The sequence below is a fragment of the Mytilus galloprovincialis genome, chromosome 12 (genome assembly GCF_965363235.1).
Source record: "Mytilus galloprovincialis chromosome 12, xbMytGall1.hap1.1, whole genome shotgun sequence".
Classification (NCBI taxonomy): Eukaryota; Metazoa; Mollusca; class Bivalvia; order Mytilida; family Mytilidae; genus Mytilus; species Mytilus galloprovincialis.
In genome coordinates, this window is record NC_134849.1 from 5370998 (window position 1) to 5398000 (window position 27003).

Genomic DNA, 27003 nt, shown 5'->3' on the forward strand with positions numbered 1-27003 from the left:
GCTTGTAAGATATTTTAATTCATAATCAACAGACATATCTTTATACAACAACACAAACAGTTAACAATATAAGGATAACAGGTACAAAATAAATTGTACAATAATAGGCGAAGATTCTACAATGTACATAAATGCTAATAAAACTTAGCTGAAAAGCAGCCTTAAACAATACAAAATGCAGAAATTTTTATTGAATGTGTTACTGAAATACTTGGATCTGACCTGGCATGGCGAGGTAGATTATAGGGTGTGTTGTATAATAAGGACAGGTAAGAAACAGTGAAAGATAAAAAATTAATTATATTGGTAGCTATCTAATTAAAAAAATAAAATTTCAGACTAGAATATTCAAAATGATAGTGTAAAAAGTAATTTACAGTATTGAACTTTATTTTATAAACATGATTAAGTAAAAAAAATCTTATTTCAAGGTACAAGATAAAACATATTCTAGTATTAAAGATGAATAATTATATAAAGTATAAACAATAAATTAAGAAATATTATTTGTATATGATGTTTTATGTGTAGATGTTCTATATACAGATATATTGAGGTATTTTTTTTTATTACAAATTGATGTCATGATTGTATTAAATGGTTACCGTTCTTGTGTTAATGGATTTTATAAAGAAATTAAGACAAGCCAGCCATGCCAGATCAGATAAAAATATAATCAGTGAATTCACTGTTATAACTCAATACATATACTTGTTTTCCTATCTCTCATTATAATATACTTCTTAAATATCAGTTTCTTTTTTATTCTATATTCAAGACTTAATTTTTAAAAACTTTTATAGAGATATAAAGTTTTTTTGTGAAATTCAGATTGTCATATATGTAAAACAAAATATTGTGTTACACTAAAAGAATTTGTAAAATGTAATTTTTATTTTAGCTAAAATTGCCTGTTTGGAAGTTTTTACAGTACAATTGCATGCTTGGAATGATGAACATTTTAACACTTTTTCCTAGAACTACAAAAGACAAAATTGCAACTATAATACAGTGGAACACAAAGTATCTTAGCACTACTGTACTGGGCCTCTTCTCCTCCCAATCCCCCCCCCCCAAAAAAAAAAATCATGAATGCATGAACATTTAACCCTTTCCTCCATGAATTTTTTTTTTTTTACATGATTGATTCGCATAGATTTTTTTCAATAATTTTTTTTTATAAGGTTTAAAGTATAAATGCATTGTGAAAACGAATGTTTCATCAATGAAATTCCAGTCAGATATTCTCATGAGTATGCTTATTATATTAGATACAAATTTTATTAAGTTTGATACAGATTTTTCGTTGGCAAGACATTTTAACTGAGGCACTACACAGGCGTCATTATGGAGTAAAAGGCTGGCGTCAAAAGGTGTCATAGAGGAAAGGGATAACAGTAATATATATAAAATATTTCAATAATGAAATTAAATGGAGGTTGCTGCCTTTTGTTCATAAATAAATGCACCCAAACTGATTATGAATATAAATGTGTAAAGACGATAATGTAAAGAAAAAGTGAGAAAGATAATACAAGTAACAAATTGACAATACAATTTTAATCTCATGATTTATGGCAGGCCTCTTACAACATCATACAATAAATAAACAATTTCAGGCTCTGTGATGTGACAATACATTATTTTCTTAAACTTACAAAATAACAATTCATCAAATCAAAATTGATTGTACATATCAGGCACATACATGTTACAAAATATTGAAAATTTTAAACTGTTGTAAGTTATGCTTGTAGAAATAAAAGAAGCACTATTAATAATAATGAACTATAAGGAGATGTGGTATGATTACCAATGAGACAACAGTTACAATCAAACAGAGTCAAAAATGACCTGGATTTTAGCAATAGTATAAATATAATATAAAACATCTTGTACATCAATGATCCAAATAGTTTTGGATTCCCCTGTCACTATAGTCCAACTTGCTCGTCCATTGAATTTCATACAATGTTCAGTATCTTTTTAAATTTCTATTTCATAGTGATAACAAACATGACAAAATACAATATAGTATAAAATTCTTTTTTTTTGCTGACATTAAATCAAAATTTGTCAAATTACTACCCAAAAAAGTAAATAAATACTCTTAACACTTCAGAAAGGGGCAACACAGGGATGCTAATTTTGCAATTTCCCACTTTTTCTTCTTTTTCCCTGATTCAACTTTTTCAACCCTACACTGGTATATCCCAAATCCCACTTTTTTACCACCTATACATGTAATTCACATTCTAGTTTATTTTTACCCCCTTTATCCCACATTCCAAAAGGTGGTACCACCTCCATTGAACTGTAAGCATAGGAATTCCTACACAAGTTTCTATACCTCCTGATAACATGATAAATATCGTATTATCTTTGATAAGCGGCCATCCTTTATACTTTGATCTGATCATTTGGGAAAATGTGTTGTGTTATCATATCATCTTTGATAAGAGGCCATCCTTCATATTCTGACCAGATAGTTTTGTACATGTGTATAAGTATTATTGTATCCTCTACGATAAGCGGCCATCATTCATACTTAGACCAGATCAATTTGGAACATGTGTAGTGTTATTGTATTATCTATGATAAGCGGCCATCCTGCTCACTTTGACGAGATCGTTCTGTAACATGTGTAGTGATTTCTTGATTGACGGCAGGTCTGATAATACATCTGATGGGTTTTCTTCAGTATCTGTACTTTCCAAAGCTGAAAGTAGAAAAAATATAATATACCTTCAATATTTTTTAAAAACTTTTTCTGCTTTTTTTCTTTTAATAGGCATTACATTTTTAAATTATTTGTCAAAAACAGTCAGTTTGGTTCGATTTTGTCCAGATAAGCTGAATCACATTGCTGATTCATTATTGAATTGCAAGACATTAATTTTACCTTAGTAGGCATTTATGTATATTATTAATCAGATTTGCAAATTTAAGTCAACAGGCTATTACATGGTTATGCAGCCATATTGAATAGCGGGTAGATTTTTTGAATAAAGGTGGGTATATTAAGAAATAAGGGAGATCCTATGCAAGTTTAAAAGCTACTTTTCTGTTTCAATGTTGTTTATCCATATATTTCAAAGCATTTTCACCTCTACTATGAAAATCTCCCCCCATTTCAAAATGGCTGCATTAACTGTGAAAAGGCCTATTAGCTTGAAATGAATTTGGCAGTAAATACTACTTTAATAGTGAAAGTAATGCAACCTAAAAATATCAATCAAATTCATCTTCACTTTAAAATTTAACAATGCTGTTCTCCACATTTTTCAATACAACCTGCCTAATCCGACACCTCAGTATTTAAAGATCCTGCTTAACAAACACATTTTTCTGGTCCAAAAATACACCTGCAGAAAAAACCGCAGATTTCCAACAGCCTGGTCCCCTAGTGTGTCAGAAAACACAGGTTGCACTGTACCAGTTTGTGTTTTCCCGTATTTTCTTACCTGAAACTTGTTCCTCTATTAAGTCCAGCCTTTCATCTAACACAGACTGCATCTTTATAATGTGATGTAATAAATTCTTCTCACAGTTCACGTACGGATCCACTGTCTCAACATTTACATTTTCTTCAACCTGTAAAAGATTAAAAGTATATATTTCAAGATTTTCAAACATAAGTTACTAAGGTAACAACATCTACAAAAAGGTTTCATCTTTAAATATTCTAATTTGTAAAAATCTGATTAACCTTCCCATATATTTGCTTACATTCATGTCATGTAGACTCAGTACTATATTTGTCTCATTGTTGAAGGCTGTACAGTGAAATATGTTTGCTAACATACATGTCAGATAGGCTCTGGTGGATATTCGTCTCATTGATGAAGTCTGTCATTTTTATTGATTTCTAACTTTGCTGATGTCTTCATACAAGGAAGGACCTATCATACCTCATCTGTTTTACTATTATAATCATGTTTACTATAAATTACGGCGAAAAGGCATAAAAGGACATTTTGGTTTTAAGATATTTGCTTTGTGACATTGGAATTTACATTGTGTAATAGATCTGATTTATTCGTTCCCTGTTTGTTCACTTGTGTTAACATATCTTTTGATTGACTTAAGCCATTTCAATTGATATTTTGTAGTCTGTCTTTCTATGTTGCGATGTTGGACTATTGTTTCAGATAAGGGTGTAGGTTGGTAAACGTTTCAACCTGCTGCATTTGTTTGTACCTGTCTTAAGTCAGTAGTTGTCGTCCATTGATGTGGTTAGTAAGTGTTTCTCGTTCCTGATTTTTATGTAGATTTGACTGTTTGTTTTCCCGTTTAAATGGTTTTACACTGGTAAATTTTTGGGCCCTTTATAGCTTACTGTTTGGTGTGAGCCAAGGCTTTTTGTTGAAGACAGTACTTTGACCTATAATGCTTTGATGGAGAGTTGTCTCATTGGAACTCATACCATATCTTCTTATATCTTTAAATATCAGTCCTTACTCAACTTTTAAAACTGTGTTATCCTTTTACACTACACTACTGACCTCTTCAATTTTCATTTTTTCTTCAATTATCTCCCCTTGAATGCTCTCTTCAGCCATGGAGGCTTCATGATCCTGCATGTTTTGGTGAGCAATGGCCTCTGGTGCAGACAATGTAGATTCACTATCAGCATTCACTGAACTTTCACCTGAACTGTCCTTTCCAGCCTCCTCCTCACTCTGAGCTCCGTGGTCCATAGAATCATGAATCAAATTTTCATCGTCATGCTTGTTGCCATGCTTATCACCTCTAACCTCAGCACTTTTATCCCTTGGACAGCCAGACTTAATAGAATTTTCTGATGTTTTGCCTAGTTCAGAGTTCATCATTGCAGCACTTTGTAAATGATCCAGATTTTCACATTTTTCATCATCCATTTCCATGGTAACACTTTCATGTTCGTCTGCTATTATGTCTTCAGGCTCTTCATCCCAGTTTTTCTTCCATAATTTATATTCTGGATGATTTTTGTCTCTACAAAATTTACAATTTTTTTTAATCTTAATCACAAATAAATAAAGACACAAAATTAAATTATTCAAACTTTTATTTTATTATGAAGAAATAAATCCACAATTTAATGAGAATAAATCAGGTCGACAAGCTATAAATCACCCAGTATTATTCATTTAACACCATGTATTACACTTATAGTGATAAGCATCTCTACTCTATACTATCCAGCCAGTATTTCTATTTCACACCATGTATCACACTTATAGTGTTAAGCATCTCTACTCTATACTCTAAAGCCAATATGTCTAATTCACACTATGTGTATTACCAGTACTCTTCTGGTGTTAAGCATCTCTACTCATACATATTTTTATAACATAAGCATAATATTTTAATTGATAATTTTAAAGAGGAGGCATGCTGTCAAAAATAGTATTATAATTAATACTAATAATCTATGTTTTGTTTTTCTTTCAATGCTACATCATTGTACATGTTTGTAGTGTTTAATGACTATCGTTTTGTATTTAATATGCCACTGTCTGTTTGTTTGTTTTTTGTTGTATATTTTAGTAACAATCCTATTGTTTGGATTTTATACTAATAAAATTCTTATTCTTATTCTTATTTTACTCTATCCTATCTAGCCAGTATTTCTATTTCACACCATGTTTCACACTTCTGGTGTTAAGCATCTCTACTCTATACTCTCAAGCCAATATTTCTATTTCACACCATGTTTCACACTTCTGGTGTTAAGCATCTCTACTCTATACTCTCAAGCCAATATTTCTATTTCACACCGTTCACACCATGAATGTATTACACTACTAATGTTAAGCATGTTAAGTGTGTCTTTACTTACTCTAGAGCCAGTATTTTCTGTTTCACACCATGCATGACACTACTGATGTTTAGTGTGTCAGCTACAAGGCTGTGTGTTGCCTGATTAGTCCTGCTCTTATTTTCATCTTTCATTTTATGTGGTAAAAAGTTAAACTGAGCCAACTCTCCTGTCTTTAACCAATCCTGATCATGGATGTATCTACAACTATCTCTGACAGCTGGAAAATAGAAATAAATTCATTTTATTACATACTTGGAATTTTTATGTTCTTTTTTGTATCAATTTTCATGGACTGAACAAGACTTGCTTTTTGTGGATATTTGATTTTGTGGTTTTGTCAAAGTCATCCCTCTAGAAGATGAACAATTATAGAAAATCCTTATTGAAAAAAATGCTTTATAAAATAGTTTGTAAGCATATTTGTAAGCATATGCTTACAATACACCTTATTGCTATTTGTCCGCCATTACTGGATATCACACAGGTTCCCGTAAAATTTTGACGTCACAGAACAAAATATCTGACGCCACAATGGAAAAGTGATTGTGTATACATATGACGTCAAAAGTTTAAGCGGCCGAGTCAGCTGGGATTAGCGATAAGGTGTATGTTTGACTTTTGCTACCCTACTAGTTGTTCTTTTATACTTATGAAAGTTTGAATGACTTTTCAAATGGCTGACAGTGTCAGCAGATGCCGAATTACTTCCCTTGTTATACTTATACATATAGGAATCTTCAGTAGTTGTCATTTGTTGATGTGGTTCAAAGTGTTTCTTGTTTTTTAAATAGAGTAAACTCTGGGTTTTTTCCTGCATGAATTGTTTAACACTAGTAATTTTTGGGGCCCTTTATAGCTTGCTGTTAGGTTTGAGCCAGTGATTCGTGTTGAAGAATGTACTTTGACTAAAAAAGGGTTAACTTTTACAAATAGAGACTTGGATGGAGAGTTGTCTCATTGGCACTCATACCAGATCATTTATATCTATGAAAACAAAATGTAAACGAGGCACCGGTCTACAGACTTACCAGGTGGATCTTTACACACAAAACAAATGTATTTTCTAGGTAATGTCTCCTCTGTTAAATCAAAGCACAGAGCATGCTGCCAGCAAAGACATACTTCACACTAAAATATAAACAATATGTTGCCATGGTAACATAAACAGATTTGTTAATAAGTGAAAACATATCAAAGCCTTCTAACATATGATTGCAGTCATACTATTGTATATGCAATGCCTAAATATTAGAAATAGACCCATTGGTGGCCATTGGCTATTTTTTTATTTATTCTTTGGTTGGGTTGTTGTCTCTTTCACACATTTTTATTTTCATTCTCAATTTTATGACATAGTATGTACTGGCCTTTGTTAGTCTTGTATTATTTTAACTTTTAGTTTCTTGTGTACAATTTGGAGTTTAGTATGGTGGTCATTATCACTGAACTAGTATATATTTGTTTAGGGGACAGCTGAAGGACGCCTCCAGGTGCGAGAATTTCTCATTGCATTGAAGACCTGTTGGTGATCTTCTGCTGTTGTCTGCTCTATGGTCGGGTGTTGTCTCTTTGACACATTTCCCATTTCCATTCTCAATTTTACTTTTTGTTAATTAGAAGACAGAATGTTAATGCCTTGTTTGAATCAAATTCATTAATCGCTTTCACACACTTTTCTTTTTTAAATCAAATTGATTCTCATTTTTATTCTCAATTTTATGACATAGAATTTAGACACTCTTTGTTTGTTGTTAACAGTGTTGCTATTCGGTTTTTTTGTTGTTGTTGTATTGTTTGCTTGCCATTTCATTCAAACACGTATCAACATCATTGGTAACCCTTAGTTAAGCAGTGAACCTTTCACCAATACCTGTCCTGACAGAAGCTACCCGATGGCTTCCCTGGTTAACCAGGACTGGTAGTCAGCTGTCTGAAGCGTGAATCCCAAGCGTAAGGGTTAAGACAAAACTTTATTTATATTATAAGTTTACCTGAATCATCAAGCCATTCTCTTCATTGACCATACAAATACAATTAACCACCTCATCCTTGCTTAATTCATCCTCTGTTTCAATGGACTCTTCCATCACCATGGTATCAACTTCCTGTTTAAGTTCTGCTTCAACAATGGCTTCCTCCCTATGTTCTGCCTTATGCATGTCTAAAATTATAACAAAATTGTATGATAAATGTTATTTGGGTTTTTTTTTGCAGTATTCTTTCAAAACCCTTATAAATCAAGGCTGCAATAATGAACCTGTGTTCAACACTTGTAAATGAATACAAATATGGCATATGTGGGATTTTCTCGCTGTGTTGGAGACCCTTTGGTGACCTATGACTTTTTTCTGCTCTTTGGTCAGGTTGTTCTCTTTGTCACATTCCCTGTTTCAATTGTCAATTTTAAATTCTGATAATCGAATAAATTCAAAATAAAGAGAGATAATTAATTTTATATTTGTTCTGTTTAAAAATACTTAGCAAAACTAATGTTTTAGATTAATAACATAACTATCTCAATTTTGTTTTAAAATGCTTAAATAAGCAAAACTGATGTTTAGATATAAAAGAACTTTACTATCTCAAGTGGATCAATATCATTATCTACAGGATGAAGATGAGTGGTAGAATCTGTATGCCATTAATAGGGAATATAAGAAAGGAAAGCTATAACACTAGTACTGGAATAACAGGAAGGAAAGCTATAACACTAGTACTGCTTCTCTTTTAATATTTTGATTATTGTCTAGCATCCAATGAAATTTCATTCTAAAATGTTTGGGTTTTTTTTCCATTTCCCCACTTAAAAATCATATTTTAAAATTTCCATCATCTATTTTCTTTTTATTAAAGATTAAAGATTAGTTATTTAGTTTTTCTGTTTCTACAATTGTAAAATAATTAAATACTGCAGATTCATATATTTTCACAAATACGAATTTTTGAGAATTTAAGAAAAAATGCATTTTCATGGATATTTGATTGGATTTCATGGTTAAGTGAAAGTTTGCTTACAAGCATGAAGAAAGTTTTACTTGATTACTTATTTAAATGGTGATTACCTTATACTTGGGAAATCTACTAAAACTAATACCCTACGAATCATTATGAATCCACAATATATTTTTTAAAACTATTCTAACATAACAACTTTGTTGACATGGGTATAAATACAAACCATCTACTTCAACCTCCTCATGTTCTTGGTTAATAGTTAGTAGAGCACTGTCAGCTGACATGTGTCGCTTCTTAATATCAACCTGTGACGTATCAGAGTCAGTTGAACCTATAAAATAAAGAGCAGTGGTATAACCCAAACAGCGTCACAGTTCAAATAATTGCACATGTATACAGTCATGATAAATATAAGGAGTTATATTTTAGTGTAAATACATTTTTGTAAATTTAGTAGCTAATCTGTGCAACTTCTTGTTTATGGGGATGGTGCCTAAGAAAAGACTTGGAACAATAGTTTAAATCTTTCCCAAAACAATATGGCCTATTAAAAATTACAAATTTTATAAAAGGGTCAACCTTTAAATATCGAAAATGACATGTAAGTGACAATGGAACCTACTCATACCATTTCTAGTGAGACAGTTTTATACTTACAAATGCTTGATGTTTTCCGTCTTTTGCGTATAAGACTTGGCCGTATAAAGTCCATGTGATAATACTTGATGTGGGAATCAAGGAGCTGTTCCTTACGGAATCCTTTGTTGCATCCTTCAAACATACACTTAAAATGATTGTGGTCTTGTTCTACGACAAAACCTTTAGGTGGTAACCCTATAGTAGGAGGTGTATACATCACAGCAGCTACAAAATACATAAATTTATTTATAATGGTATTAGTCCTGTTCAATAAAGAAATGTTTGGAAATTAGACATGGAAACTGATATCTCAGGTGAGGGCTATTCCAGTAAAATTTACCTAGTAGGGGCGGAACGCCGACGATATTTTTTTCCATAGGTGGGGGGTTATCAACATAATTGTATTCTGGAGGGTGGTGGTCCCGATTTAAATTCATTTCTGTTGGTGGGGGGTTTCTGAATGATAGGTTAAACATATTGTTCCCCCTGTTATGAAGGAAGATTCTCCTGAAAAGGTCATCCGACTGCAAATAAAGTTGGCAGACCACTAATTTTAAGCGTCCGTTTGTGTTCTTGTCAAACCAGTGATCGGGAAGGACGTGCCCCCTGCGCCTATAGCGCATATTGACAAGAAATGGCGCATACAGTGACAAATGTAAGCGCCCACGTGGCGCACGATACTTTTCACTTCGTTTCGAAACGTTTAGATATCGTCAAATGAATTTCCGATCGTGTTACATGCCGCCATGTGTGTGTACACAACTGTGTAATGTTCCTCCAATAATAGGAGCACCTATATATTTTTGGGACGTCTCGGATGTTTACCTATGTTAATAGAACCATGCGATTTCACGTCTCGGGTGTTTTCCTATTGTAATAATAAAACCATGCGGTCTAACTGATAACCCGAAAAACGTAATTAACCATCATTCATGATATATATTTTTTTTATAAACAACTTTAAATTTGTTAAATTTGGCTAGTACAGACGAGATTTAGCCCTTATAATAATCTCATTTAGTTTAGCTTGCTTTTATTTCGATTGAAGAACCCCAAAGACTTTTTAGGAATATAGTTTTTGTCTCCATAAATGACGCTTAACTGTCCTTGTCATTTTTTGGTCTTTGGCTCATTTTGACATTTTGTAAACATGACTTCTTCAGCGATTTGTTGTTTTGTTCTATGAATTAATGGTACTCTATACTGTTATTCTTGTCACCGTTATGAAGATATAATGATACAAGAAGTGCAGAGGAATTGCCTGAAATGTCCTCTGATACGGAACGTCTGGAATAAGTATGGTATCGACGAAGACCCAAATTTAATGTAAAAAAAAACCAACACTAGTGTGAGTTCGTGGTCTAGCGGTTAAGACCGATGGCTACAGTGCTGAAGGTCCCGAGTTCAATTCTCACTCGGGGTGCTAAAAATATCAGCACATCAGAAGGGTAATTTTCACCCTCTCACACACATCTCTGGTACCAAGACCGGAGTTTAAACTAGAATGGGTACTTTGGGGGCCTCGGTTGGTCAAAGTTGTCCCTTACTTTGACCTGGAGATCAATCTTCTGATATCTCTCTGGTTTGTCTGTTTCCACCGAGTGTCCCGGTGGTTCTCTCCGAGTACTTCGGCTTCCTCCACCATAATAACAGACTGCCCGGTGTCCTAGCACTCCCTTTGTGTTGGCAGGGGATTGATTGTCCTTGTAAAAATAATTGTCGTATAAACATACGTTAGTGACACATCTCCATTAATCCCGTTAGGGAGTGTACATGGATGCCACTGTACCCTCGCAGCTTTCGAGGGGTTCTTCGGATATCGGAGGCATTTACCAGTACATACATACATACATGAACATGAACAAGGCAACAGTACCAGTTTAAACATTGTAAATAAAGGTTAACTTAAATATTGTTGCGGTTGGAAGAAGTTATTGTATATTCATTGAAATTGAAATGGCAGAATTTGCTGTAATTAAATCTCTTTCCTTGCAAAGAATATGTCCTTAATAAGGTGGACTGGCCAATTCTTTGCAATTTTTGTCCCAAATAATATTTTATTGCATACAGTTTATAACAACTTCAAGTACCCTCTCCCTTGTATACTGTCTCCCAACAAAAAAATATGTGTGGGTGACATCCAAACTATGCGGTCCATAAAAAAATATTTATATTTGGCACAGACAATTAGATTTTTATTGCGCATGTTGCGTGGGTGGTATTGAAGGAAAACTAGAGGCTCTAAAGAGCCTGTGTCGCTCACCTTGGTACCTTGGTCTATGTGAATATTAAAGGAAGCAGATGGATTCATGACAAAATTGTGTTTTGGTGATGGTGATGTGTTTGTACATCTTACTTTACTGAACATTCTTGCTGCTTAAAATTATCTCTATCTATAATGAACTTGGCCCATTAGTTTCAGTGGAAAATGTTAGTAAAAATTTACAAATTTTATGAAAATTGTTAAAAATTGACTATAAAGAACAATAACTCCTAAGGGGGTCAATTGACCATTTCGGTCATGTTGACTTATTTGTAAATCTTACTTTGCTGAACATTATTGTTGTTCAAGATAATGACCAAAAACAGCAAAATTTCCTTAAAACTAACAATTAAGGGTCAGCAACCCAACAACGGGTTGTCCGATTCATCTAAAAATTTCAGAGCAGATAAATGTTGACCTGATAAACAATTTTACCCCATGTCAGATTTGCTCTAAATGCTTTGGGTTTTGAGTTATAAGCCAAAAACTGCATTTTACCCCATGTTCTATTTTTAGCCATGGCGGCCATCTTTGTTGGATGGCCGGGTCACCGGACACATTTTTCAAACTACTAACCCAAAAGATGATTGTGGCCAAGTTTGGATTAATTTGGCCAAGTAGTTTCAGAGGAGAAGATTTTTGTAAAAGATTACTAAGATTTACGAAAAATGGTTAAAAATTGACTATAAAGGGCAATAACTCCTAAAGGGGTCAACTGACCATTTCAGTCATGTTGACTTATTTGTAAATCTTACTTTGCTGAACATTATTGCTGTTTACTGTTTATCTCTATCTATAATAATATTCAAGATAATAACCAAAAACAGCAAAATTTCCTTAAAATTACTAATTCAGGGGCAGCAACCCAACAACGGGTTATCCGATTCATCTGAAAATTTCAGGGCAGATAGATCTTCACCTGTTTAACAATTCTACCCCATGTCAGATTTGCTCTAAATGCTTTGGTTTTTGAGTTATAAGTCAAAAACTGCATTTTACCCCTATGTTCTATTTTTAGCCATGGCGGCCATCTTGGATGGTTGGCCGGGTCACCGGACACATTTTTTAAACTAGATACCCTAATGATGATTTTGGCAAAGTTTGGTTTAATTTGGCCCAGTAGTTTCAGAGGAGAAGATTTTTGTAAAAGTTAACGACGACGACGGACGACGGACGACGCCGGACGCCGGACGCCAAGTGATGAGAAAAGCTCACTTGGCCTTTTAGGCCAGGTGAGCTAAAAATGGCCTAATTTTTGCGGAAAAATATGGCCTTGTTACACAGGAGAGTATATCATCTTCCTCAACATTTGCCTATTGAAAAAAAAATGTATACAAGAAATACAAAAAATAAAAAAAGAATTACATTGTGCCTACCAAAAATATTTTATGGCTCAAACTAAACACTGAAACATCAAATGGTTGGTGCCAACCAGTTTCCCCACCTGAAGAATATGTCGTACCTGAAAATGTTATTGACAGTTTTAAAAATAAAATGGGCTATAATTAAAATCGCACCCCACTTTTTCGGTCACTGTGAGCTATTGCCGTCATGTTGCATCTGTCGTCTGCTGCTCCATAACATTGTTACATGTTTCATTTTATATTTTAATAGCAACATAGCTAGTATAAAAAAGAAGATGTGGTATGATTGCCATTGAGACCAGAGGCGGATTTTTTGGATGCACTGAAATAGATAAACCAACAAATTTTACATTTATTTGACAGGATGAAACATTTTTGTATACTTTAAAAAACTAGCTAACTTTTATTTTTTTTCTCTAGGTAGGGGGTCTTGGAAGAAAATACATGTTCTAGGTGGGGGTGTATTTTTTTAATCTTTTCCATAGGTGGGGGGTCAAAAAATAAGTGGCGTTCCACCCCCCCTGGATAATTTTTACTGGAATAGCCCTGAATTTGTTTTTATATTTTCATACATGTAGCTGTGAATGAGATATCATTTTCATCTTGATATTAAATTCATTTAAATTGTCAGTAAACATTTAGTCCCTTTTTATCTAAGCGGCTTATCGAAATTTCAAAAGCATCTTACTAAAACTAGTATTCAAACTTAAGAACTACATTATCTAGGAGCAAATCAAACTTCCTAAAAGTAGCTAATCTGGCAAACTAAAACATGACAATATACAGCTTTTTTATACCTCTATCTTCTGCTGTAGACGATCGACTCCTTCGTCTGGCTCTAGCCATATGATCCTCAGACTGAGATTCACTGCTTGTCTCTGAGATTGCTGGGGACAAAATTCTCTTTTTGTTCTTCTTTTCAGCTGTAGTAATACAAGGTGAACTTTTATTAATCATATTTCAGATACAATAACATGTTTTAGAATTCTTATGCTTCCCAGAAAAAAAAATTTCATGAAATTTTCGTTGCACAAGAGTTAAATATGCTATGTACCATGTTATAAATAGTTAATGGATGATATGTTGAAAACACACTTAACTGGAAAAATCAAATTGACCAAGTTTGTGCTAATATATCATCCAAAATATACCTTCTTTCTAAAATAAAGAAATTTTTAAATATAAATGCAAGGAAAACATATTACAACGGGTATATTCTTCCCTTAATTGACTACTGCTGTATTATTTGGGGTGAATGTAAAAATGAAGGGATAACAAGAATTTTAAAACTCCAAAAAAGGGCAGCAAGATTAATTCTAGATGCAGATGCTTTATCCCCCTCAGCCCCCTTATTTAAAAAACTTGGGTTGATGACAGTTGACAATAAAATACCACAAATATTTACTTCTATATAAATGTATGCATATGAAAGCACCAATGTACCTAGTTCAAAAGTTTAAACTGAAATCAGATAATAATCCTTACTCCTTAATCTGATAGTTCCTAAGCCAAAAGCTGAACTATTTTAGAAATCCGTTGCTTATTCTGGATCAGTATTATGGAATGGACTACCACACAAAATGCGTAAAGCTCAAAACACAAAGTATCAAGAAGTACCTAACACAACCCTGATAAGAAATATTTGCTACAATGTATTTGTATATTTTTTTATTTTCATTTGATTTTTTGGTTTCATGTATACATCTTAAACAGCATTATATCTTATGTTAATGACATTGAACTACATGACTGTAAATTAACTATGTGTAAATATCTGTTTTGATTGTATTGTAATTTGTATGTGAGGGCCTCAGGGAAGATTAGTTTATTGTAACTAACTGAGTTTACCCTCTTTAAATAAAGAATTTATTATTATCATAATGCTAACACAAAACAAAGAAAAAGCTCTTTATATTGCCTTTCTTCGTCTCATTGTCACAGTAAGTCAGCAATGTAGGCTATTTCATGGGGACCAGTTTTTACTGGTGGAGTAAGCTAGAGTGCAATTGAAAGTATCATCAACTTTCAGCATGAAAACTGACAATCTAAGTCAATCCAGGTTAAAAGTCTTCTGCACTTGAAAAGTGCAGGGTTTGGATTTCACATTTGAGTATTAATAGCTTTGTGATACTGTTCTGCTAAATGGTACAGATGAAACTGTGGAAGTTATAAATTCAGCTTCTATTGTTACAAGAGAAACAACTCACTTCATAATACAAATATAACTGGGAAAATTGTACATGTTGTAAATTTAGCTTCTATATATAATTCCAAGGGACACAACTCACCTGATATAAATGTAACTAGAAAATTTACAAAGTATGCTTCTGTGGTTACATGGAAACATACCTCATTTCATGAAACAAATGTAACTTGGAAAAGTTGTCATAATAGCTTCTATATATATTAACAAGGAACATAACTCACCTGATATTAATGTTACTGGAGATAATGATGAGGGTGTTGATGGGAAGTGTCCAGCCAAACTTGTGATTTTAGATGATGATGCTATAGGAATGTTTGGTGTAGAAGATATGCCGGGAACACTAGGTGAAGATATGGGTGTTCCCACAGGTAAATTCTGTCTTGCCAGTACCTACAACAAATATGTGTATATTGAAAGTTTGATGTCTCATATTGTAAATTCAGAAATTATTGTGATTTTTTCAATATCATGAAAAATTTGATAGTGTTATAATTACAATAATTTAAACCCACATTTTGAATTATTTTACAAAAATTAAACATGATTTTTCTCAATATCCCAAAAATCAAAATTGAATTTTAATCTAAAATGCCAAATTTGCAACAATAAATGCACGCAATAATTTCTGAATTTACAGTAGTTTCTTATCCAACTTCACTGCGATTGATTTTAACGACCTCATTTTCTTGATGTTTTTAAATAAAGTCAAGGTTAAAGATTCTCATATTTGCATTTATTTCTACTCGCAAAAGTAGGAAAAATTAGCATGATTAGTTAGTTTACAGTATTCAAAATAAATAAAATGTTATCATATCAGTTTTTTGTTAATCATGTTGATATAGATTATGCACTTTGTTTCTTCATTGAATTGCTTCACATTTATCATTGATGACTATTCAGTATGGGTTCTGCACAATTTTGAAGGCTATTTTAAGTTATGCAATGTTATGAAAAGGAATGAGAGATTTATAAAGAAGCATTTTATTCTGATTCACTTTCGCAATTATATTAACTGTATAGTCTATTGGATTAAATTTTCAGACATCCATATTTTCCGGAAATAATTTGGACTTGTCCGTATTTTCACTAGTGCTTACTTTCTCTTCCTCACCTGTCTATTGCAAATGGATGCCACGACAAAACGACTCCTGTGGATATTGTGACAAATCACCGTCAAGTACGTTTCAAATCAATTATAAACTGTTAAATATATATACCGTTAATTCCGTTAACTTGGATTCCACGTTTATTCAACAAATACGAACTGTAATTGTTTATTTCTATGAATTGAACTGAGAATTCTACTTTCGTTTTTGACTTGATATTATTACTGCATTGAACATTCATATATTTCTTTCGTACATATTGTAAATATTGTATTTTTATTTCTTTCAGTTTACCAAACAATACACGCTCTGTAAAAACTCCTGTGTCATTTCTGGTGGAATTATAATCTACAATCTTCAAACACAAGTTGTTATTCTTTATAATTTGCCGAGATTGCGATACAGTCCCATGGTTATACTAGCTGAGTCAGGCTCAGCATAGTAAATTGACGACAACCTGTCTTTACATATCCAGACAAGGAACGACAACGTAGCAACTTACATACCTTTACACTGACAGTGGACTACATAGCTTGTGTATACTCGACAGCAAACTAACAACGTTGAGTCAACATGGATCCCAGTCATGAGGAACAACAAGAAGAGATACAGACCCCAGAGGGAAAGGTTCCAGATTTAGAACTATTACAAAATCCATCTAATACAATCCAGTCAGATGAAAATCCCGAGTCTAGGCGAGTTCGTGACCTCACGGAAAAAGGACAAGGAGCTTTCACCGAAAAACGTGACAAGTTCTGTCAGGAACTAGAGGCTCTCTGGGCAGACATTGAATCCCAGTTATTGGAAGTAACAGCGCCCCCTAGCGATCTCCAGCGACTCCTAACAGTCCAGGACAAACTTGTTAAAGCCTGCAATAATTATCGTAGGCTCACAGATGAATACCTAGAATTTCTGAAAAGGACCAGAACATTGGAGAGTCAAAAAGAAATTGATGCATGTAAACTCTCTTTGGATTTACGTCTGTCCAAAGTGGAACTTGTTATGGAAAAACTACACGAGCATCGCCTCGCCCTAACAAATGCCAAATCCACTAAAACAAAGACCTCAAAAGGTAAGAAAACCTCACGCAGTGGTAGCTCTAACGTGTCAGACATGTCAAGCCTAGCACGGAGAAAGCGTGCCAAGGCAGAAGCTGCCAAGTCTAAAATAGCCTTTGTAGAAAAACATGCCATTATCCTACAACAGGAAGCAATGTTAGAGGAACAAGCCCTGTTCAGACAAATTGAAATGGAACAGGAAGCAGCACACAAAAAGGCAGAAATGGAACAGGAAGCAGCACACAAAAAGGCAAAAATGGAACAAGAAGTCGCTCAGGAGGCTGCACAGAGAACAGTTCAGTTAGAACAAGAGGCTATGCGCAGGAAGGCTCAAATGCAACAAGAAGCCGCACGAGTAAGCCGAGAAAAGGCCCAACTTAAAGCCAAATTTAACCTTCTTGAAGCACAGAGAGAAGCTGCAGCCGCAGAAGCCGAGGCTCGTATCCTGGAATACGATGATAGCCAAGCGTATAGCGATCTCCCTGACGAAAAGGAAGACCCGCTCCAGCGCGTGCAAGATTTCGTCAATAAACTTCCTGTATCAACTGTTGTAAAGGAAGTAACAGAACCTCAAAGGAAAAAACAAATTCCTGTTAAGATCGAGCTGAGTCACGACGCACCGGCGTTTGTGCCATCCGTGGCACAGAACTTGCTGTCACAGACATCTGCTGTCTTGCCTTCCAATAATAAGTCACCGGAAGTTACCTTTATCCCAGATCTGGGATTAGTAACCGGCATACAAAAACTAGGCCTTTCAGATGAGAGCCCTACTGAACATCAAAAACAGGGTGTTAAAGAAGCGATCCCTGTCTTACGCATAAAACAAGACTTTATAGAAGAGATCCCTGTTTCACACCAAAAACAAGGCGTAACAGAAGAGATCCCTGTTGCAAACCAGCAACAAATCAACCTTACATCAGAGATAACTAGATTCCTTTTACGTAAGGACTTGCTTTTCTCCCGATTAACAAGCTTTAACGATCGGGCAGAGTCCTTTCATACTTGGAAAGCAAGCTTCAAGAACGTGACTGATGAGTTACAAGTCTCTGACTCAGAACAGATCGATTTACTGATCAAGTGGCTCGGTCCAGAGTCTGCTAAACACGCCATTAGCATAAGAGCGTCGAACGCTAATAATCCTACCATAGGTATACAGAGATTATGGAAGAGGCTTGACGAGCGGTATGGCGCTCCAGAAATGTTGGAAGCCTCTCTCAAGAGTAAACTTGCAAAATTCCCTACCTTAACAAATAAGGACAACGCACGTCTCTACGAACTGTCTGACATTCTATCAGAAATAGAATATCACAAGGAAAATCCCAAGCTGGGATGTTTGCTAGCATATTTTGACTCCTCGTCCGGGATAAATCCTATTGTTGAAAAATTACCGTACGGACTCCAAGAAAAGTGGACCACAAGGGCTACAAGATACAAGGCCAAATATGACGTTGCCTTTCCACCTTTCACAGAATTCTCTGCCTACATCAGGGAAATAAGCAAAACAAAGAACGATCCTGGGTTCATCTTTGGGTCAAAAGCCACACCAAATACAAAAGGTGCTGCGCCAAGGTCTACGCCTTACCCTAGGACTAAAGTTGGTGCTCATAAAACAGCAGTTGGGCAGCAATCTGGAGACGCCAGCAAACAAGGTCTTTGTATTCTGCACAATACAAAGCATTCCTTAAATGAATGTCGAGCGTTCCGAGCCAAGTCAATAGAGGAGCGCAAAGGTCTTTTAAAAGAAAACAATGTATGTTACAAGTGTTGTGATTCTACCACACATAGAAGCCGGGATTGCAATGCAAGCATAAGTTGTAAAGAATGTGGAAGTAAACAACACACTACCGCACTTCACATCACTAGACCACAGCAACCTGCAAGTTCACAGTCTAGCTCGCCTAAGCAAGCCTACGGCGGGGAGCCTATAGAATCGGCTGAAACTAAGGCAACCTCAGTTAACTCTACCTGTACTGAGGTCTGCAAAGATACATATAGTGGGAAATCTTGTGCTAAAATACTTCCTGTGAATGTTTATCACAAAGATAACCCGTACAAAGTTATTCGCATGTACGCCATCATTGATGACCAAAGCAACCGGTCACTAGCATCGCCCGAATTCTTTAATCTTTTCGACGTCAAAGATAAACCGGAAAACTATACTTTATCAACATGCTCCGGCAAAGTAGTCACTTCCGGCAAAAGAGGAAGAGGTTTCGTCATGGAATCAATCAATGGTAATGACAAGTTTGACCTTCCCGTACTGATTGAATGTGATCATATTCCCAATAATAGGGACGAAATACCTACTCCTGAAGTAACAATGCATCACCCTCATTTAAAAGAACTTAGAGGTAGCATTCCACCAATAGAGGAAAATTGCCAAATTCTTCTCTTAATTGGCAGAGACCTTATAGAGGCACACCATGTCCTCGATCAGCGCATAGGACCACCCAGAACTCCATATGCACAACAATTGAAACTTGGTTGGGTAGTGATAGGAGAGACCTGCATTAACAAGCAGCATGTTCCTCTTGAGTTAAATGTCAAAATAACCAACATTTTGCCTACAGGACAACCTTCAACCTTTCAACCATGCACAAGCAAGTTTGACATCCGGGAAAACTACACAGACCCTGTAACGAAAGACCTACAATCGCCACTCTTTGAAAAAACAAGGGACGATGACAAGCCTGGACAGTCATATGAGGATAAAATGTTCATGAAGCAGATGGACAACGAATTTGTAAGAGACTCGGAAGGAAGTTGGGTAGCACCGTTGCCGTTCCGAGTGCCAAGACAGCCATTACCAAGCAACAGACAACAAGCTCTTCATCGTGCTAATATGTTAGACATCAGTTTGAATAGAAACCCAGTTAAGCGGGAACACTTTCTTACTTTTATGAGTAAGATCCTAGACAATAATCATGCAGAGCTCGCTCCACCATTGCACGAACATGAGGAGTGCTGGTATTTGCCATTGTTTGGTGTTTATCATCCGAAGAAACCCGATCAGATAAGAGGTGTGTTTGATTCTTCCGCCAAATGTAACGGAGTTTCACTTAACAGCGTCCTGCTTACAGGTCCAGACTTGACCAACGATCTATTGGGAGTACTGCTGCGTTTCAGGAAAGAAATGATCGCAGTAACTGCAGACGTTCAACACATGTTTCACTGCTTCGTTGTCAGAAAAGACCACCGTAATTACCTGAGATTTTTATGGCATAAAGACAATGACCTACAGAAGAACCTTGTCGAATACCGCATGAGAGTTCATGTTTTCGGGAATAGTCCGTCACCTGCTGTTGCTACGCTTGGACTCAGAAAAGCAGCTCAAGCATCAGAACTAGAGTTTGGCAGTCATGTGACTAACTTTGTTACAAGAGACTTCTATGTTGACGACGGTCTAACGTCATGTCCTACTAAGGAGGAAGCTGTTAAGCTCATGAAGGATACACAGCAAGCATTAGCAAAATATGGAAACTTACGTCTTCACAAGTTTGCCTCTAATTGCGCGGAAGTTATGTCTGCATTTCATGCCAGTGATTTGGCTTCAAATCTTAAAGATTTAGACTTAGAATGCGACAGCAAACCCCTACAACGTAGTCTTGGTCTCAGCTGGGACGTAAACACTGATAACTTCTTATTTCAATTATCATCAGAAAACAAACCGATCACTCGGAGAGGAATTTTATCAACGATAAACAGTCTCTACGATCCTCTGGGATTTTTGGCTCCGGTGATTATACAAGGGAAACTCCTATTGAGGAAAATAGTATCAGAAACCGTCGATTGGGACCAACCTCTCACTGATGAGACAGCCGATGAGTGGAAATCTTGGAGAGATACTTTAATAGCTATCGAAACACTGCGCATTCCACGTACCTATGTGCCGTATCTCAGTAAAACTGCCACAAAGGAGTTACATGTATTCTCCGATGCATCAGAAAAAGCTATAGCAGCTGTTGCATATCTACGCACGACCGACAGTAGTGGTGAACCAAACATAGGTTTCATTCTTGGGAAAGCTAAAGTTGCACCAACAAGTAGTCATACTATTCCACGTCTTGAACTATCTGCTGCAGTCTTAGCAGTCGAGATAACACAGACCATCATGGATAATTTAGATTTACATATAGACACTGTAAAATTCTACACAGACAGTAAAGTAGTCCTAGGCTACATAAGTAACGAGACAAGAAGGTTCTTCATCTATGTCGCCAATCGAGTAGAGAAAATAAGAAAATTTAGCTCTCCAAGTCAATGGAATTATGTACCAACTCACCGTAATCCCGCAGACTCGGGAACAAGGTCCGTACCAGCCCATGAAATTCACAGCAGCGAATGGTTATTAGGACCAAAACAACTTCTTTCCTCAGAACAGAAGAATTCTGAGGATATATACCAGCTAATAGATCCACAAGAAGATGGAGAAATCCGTGCAACTGTTAATGTTGCAAAAACATTTTCCACACCTGAGCATAAAGGTATCGGAACTGATAGATTCAATCGATTCTCCAACTGGACATCACTTGTGCGAGCGATAGCCTTTTTGGAACGTTTCTCCCGTTTACACGGGTCAAAACAGGTATCATCAATGACTTCTCTGGATAGTTTTTCGGATGCCGAAAATTTCATCTTAATATCTGCACAACACGAAGTTTATGGAGATGAAATAGATTGTATAAAACGTCGGGAACAAATTAACAAGCGGAGCTCGATAGCTAACCTTAATCCGTTTTTGGATGAACGAGGACTATTACGAGTTGGAGGCCGTATTGTAAAATCTGACTTACACCTCCGTGAAAAGAAACCATTGATCGTCCCTGGACGCCATCATATAGCGACATTATTAGTTCGACACTTCCACAATAAGATAAAACATCAAGGTCGCCATTTCACAGATGGAGCGATTCGATCCGCAGGATTTTGGATCGTAGGAGCAAAACGCTTGATCTCATCTATTATTCACAAATGTGTGATATGCCGCAAACTCAGAGGAAAAACCGAGTATCAAATCATGTCTGAATTGCCAGAGGACCGTCTTGAACCTTCACCTCCTTTTACTAACGTTGGAATAGACACCTTTGGACCCTGGACAATTGTTTCACGTAAAACATGTGGTGGATACGCCAACTCAAAACGTTGGGCAATTTTATTCACATGCTTAGTGACAAGAGCTATTCACATCGAATTAATCGAGGAAATGAGTTCTTCAGCCTTCATAAACGCTGTCAGGAGATTTGCCGCTATAAGAGGCCAAGTTAAGATTTTCCGATCTGACCGTGGAACAAACTTTATCGGAGCAATCGACGATTTAAAGATTGACTCAATCAACGTTGAAGATGGACCCTTCAAGAACTTTCTGTACAATTCTGGTACAACTTGGATCTTCAATCCGCCGCATTCGTCCCACATGGGTGGAGCCTGGGAAAGAATGATTGGTATCACCAGAAGAATTCTTGATTCTATGCTTCTTAACGCAGCCGGAAGAAGTCTAACACATGACGTGCTTAACACACTAATGGCAGAAGTTTCAGCAATAGTGAACTCTAGACCTCTGGTACCGGTGTCAACAGATCCAGAGAATCCGTTAATATTAACTCCGGCTATGTTATTGACACAGAAAACCAACTACGTTTTCACTTCAGACCATCTTGGGGAATTCGACAAACGAGATCTCTGTCTAGCCGAATGGAGACGAGTGCAGGCTCTGGCCAGTGTTTTCTGGTCCCGTTGGAGGAAGGAATACCTGCCGTTACTACAACAACGACGAAAATGGACCGAAGATCGCCGTGATCTCATCGATGGAGACGTCATTCTTCTAAAGGACAAAAACCTTTGCCGTACTCAATGGCCCGTTGGAATTATAGTGAACTCATTAAAAAGCTCAGACGAACATGTCCGAAAAGCAGAAGTGCGAGTAATCGTTAATGGAAAAGCCACAACCTACACACGCCCTATCGTGGACATGATTCTTCTCATAGAGAACAACCCTGTGTAATTATATGTATATATTTTTGGATTCATATAGTGACATTCATATGTGTTATGGAATAGTGATATCAGGTAGATTTCAGACGGGGAGTATTCTGATTCACTTTCGCAATTATATTAACTGTATAGTCTATTGGATTAAATTTTCAGACATCCATATTTTCCGGAAATAATTTGGACTTGTCCGTATTTTCACTAGTGCTTACTTTCTCTTCCTCACCTGTCTATTGCAAATGGATGCCACGACAAAACGACTCCTGTGGATATTGTGACAAATCACCGTCAAGTACGTTTCAAATCAATTATAAACTGTTAAATATATATACCGTTAATTCCGTTAACTTGGATTCCACGTTTATTCAACAAATACGAACTGTAATTGTTTATTTCTATGAATTGAACTGAGAATTCTACTTTCGTTTTTGACTTGATATTATTACTGCATTGAACATTCATATATTTCTTTCGTACATATTGTAAATATTGTATTTTTATTTCTTTCAGTTTACCAAACAATACACGCTCTGTAAAAACTCCTGTGTCATTTCTGGTGGAATTATAATCTACAATCTTCAAACACAAGTTGTTATTCTTTATAATTTGCCGAGATTGCGATACAGTCCCATGGTTATACTAGCTGAGTCAGGCTCAGCATACATTTGATTTTGATACATATCAGTTGGTGTTAACATTAAATCTTTAAATCAGGTAACAGTTTTGAGAAGAATTAAGGGTGCCCTACACAATTTTAATAACAAAAATGGTGGACATAAACAGTTTTAGATGGCAGGAACTTTTTAACCCACGTTTTATGAGTAACTTCTAATTAACAATTACCCCATGTCTAACCATGTTTTAGTTTGTAGGGTATCTTGACCCATGTTTTATCAGGAACTTCTAATTATTAATTACCCCATGTTTAACGGGTGACTTCTTTGGTTTAGGTTTTTATGAGATAGTTCTAATTATCAATTACCCCACGTTTAACGGGTGACTTCTTTGGCTTAGGTTTTTATGAGATAGTTCTAATTATCAATTACCCCACGTTTAACCGGTGACTTCTTTGGCTTAGGTTTAGGTCTTCGTCTGCTGACAAATAACGACCCTGATATAAACATTCTTTGTCTTTTCTTGGCCATAGCTTTTCTCCTGGTTTCAGGATTTCTTTCTCTCTTAGCTCTTTTAGCCACTGGTCCTTCTGCCAAAGGAACAACAGGAGCAGCTTCAATTTCAAATCCAGAGGGTGCAGCTAAAAGGAAGAATATTCAGAAAATTCAATTTCATTCACAAATTACATGTATAATGCAGGAGTTGGTTTCACAAAAAAACTTACGACTAAGATTGGTCGTAAGTCATGAACAATCCGGTAAACTTACGATAAATCTTCATAATGATCTTAGTCATCATTTTTTATTTAAAACTGACTCCAGATTCCAAAAAACATGTCACAAGAACAAAAATTCCCATATCAAATTTTGATAAATTATTTCATATTGATATATGGTTGGTCCAAAATGACACTTTGTTTCGAAAATACAACTTAATCTATTCTTTCAGCCCTGCTCAAATGTAACTTGTTTGGTATTAATATAAAAGTCAACAATGATGCACAGAAAAGTTAATATTCTGCATTTCAAACATTTAAATACTGCATTTCAAAAATTTGATACATGTGTAGCACTATTTGTATGCAGTATCTCTTAAAATCTCAATAATGAATCTTGTATTCTATACATTATTATACATTGTTGAACAATCATAAAAATAAATGCAATCAATATTATTATTTCCAGTATATTTTTTCCCTAACCCTCCATCCATTGAGATTAATCTATATAACCAAAACTTTTAAAGTACTTCAGCAAAAATCAAAAATGTACAGGCCAATTAAAAATTCATACAAAAAGCAAAGCAAATATTTTTCTCAAGTACAGCAAATATATGTAGCAATATCTAATCTTTTATCAATCATTTAATTGCAAATTATGAATAACCATGTATAGTTTTATTAACGAAATAGTTTCACAAGCTTTATGTGAATGACAACAATTGCTAGATTTGGAAACTTAATCAAGCAACAGAGCATTTGTCATTTCGTGGACTTTTATATCCGACTATGTTGTACGGGCTTTGCATATTGTTGAAGGCCGTACAGTAATCTGTAGTTGTTAATTTCTGTGTCATTTGGTCTCTAGTACATGTGGAAAGTTGTCTCATTGGCAATCATACCACATCTTCTTGTTTATATAAGTCTATTTCCTGTCACCTGACATAATAAAAGGGGGCAGGGATTTTTTTTGTTTTTATTTAAAGTTTATTTGCTTTTTTCAAAATCTTGAAAAATGATCTTTCACACAATTGGAATCTACAGAAAACAATCATTTATTAATTGTTGCCTAAGCATACATAATTTCTGCAGAGTGCTTTTTTCTCTCTTTTTTATGCCATTGGAATATTTATATAAATGTAAAAATTTGAGCTTTAAATTTACATAAAAGTCATCCAGAATATTACTATATCCTGGAATTTTATTTTCAAAATGTCAATTTTCTGCAAGGATACAAAATTACAATACTATGCATGTAGCAATATAGAGGCAAAATCTTGAATAAAATACAACTATCCCCAGTACAATAGGAAAAATCTTGAATAGAATACAACTATCTATATATAGCTATCCACAGTACAATAGGCAAGCAATTTACGAACAATAAAGAATCAGCGGAAAGCATATTGAATATTCTTCCTTTATTACCTTCCTGACTTTGATAACGCCTCTTTTTTTTTCCTTTACAAAGAGAAAGAAGAAATAAGGAATAAAAAGGATTATTTGAGTAAGGTTCCTGCCCAGGAGTTACAGATTAATAAAAGAATTTACTTTGTAATTTCCCTTTTGCATCAGACAGGCTTACTATTTGTAAGATACAAGATGAAAATAGAATCTAGAGCTTGCTAAACTACCTTTAATTTTTTAGGAAAAAAAACATTCCCCTTGAAGTTAAATGGTCGTTCCCTGATCACGTGAACATTTTTCTTTCTGAAGAGAGACTGCACTGCTGATGACATATTTTTTTTAGTAGAATGTGTTCCCATTTTCTTAAACCAAAACTTGCAAAGTTCTTTATATGCATATGGTCATGGTACTTCTTTGATAGTTATACCCGATAGGTGGCATGCTACAATCTGTTTCTGTGATATTAGAACGAATAGTTCAAATACCATGTCAACAATTATTCTACCAAGGGGTGTCTGGATTGGGGAGGAGGGGTCTTTCATATCTGTATTCTTTAAAATGTTTGCCATTTTCTCTATTTTTTATACTTTTTGCCCATTATTTTAGGACCTCATTTTTCTCTATTCTTTACCCCCCCCCCCCCCCCCCCCTCATTATTCTCTATTCTGTAAATCCACATCAACACCCTCATGAAGCTTTACGCATAAAGTATCCCCGAGGAACCAGTAATGACGCACCTAACGTTGTGTTTGTCTCTGCATTTAATCTACCATTTAAAAGAAAAAGAAACACGGAATAGAATGAAAGATTGATCACTTGTTAATGTATTTCAATCATTAAACAGTTGATTTTTGAAACAGTAAAAGCAATAAAAATCA

At 35.2% G+C, this 27003-nt stretch overlaps 1 protein-coding gene across 1 annotated transcript in view; it reads right to left on the bottom strand.

The window, feature by feature from the left end:
* The window catches only part of LOC143054215 (PHD finger protein 20-like protein 1), a 41002-nt gene continuing 13999 nt past the window's right edge, over positions 1-27003 (bottom strand). Inside the window, exons 7-17 of the mRNA XM_076227143.1 lie at positions 24432-24640; positions 15455-15623; positions 13825-13950; positions 9419-9625; positions 8985-9092; positions 7798-7967; positions 6835-6934; positions 5825-6023; positions 4506-4977; positions 3465-3594; positions 1-2719 (exon numbers count right to left, since the gene is read on the bottom strand). Of these exons, the coding sequence (XP_076083258.1) occupies positions 2589-2719; positions 3465-3594; positions 4506-4977; positions 5825-6023; positions 6835-6934; positions 7798-7967; positions 8985-9092; positions 9419-9625; positions 13825-13950; positions 15455-15623; positions 24432-24640 (2021 nt within the window). The 3' untranslated portion in view covers positions 1-2588. The remainder of the gene's footprint in view (positions 2720-3464; positions 3595-4505; positions 4978-5824; positions 6024-6834; positions 6935-7797; positions 7968-8984; positions 9093-9418; positions 9626-13824; positions 13951-15454; positions 15624-24431; positions 24641-27003) is intronic.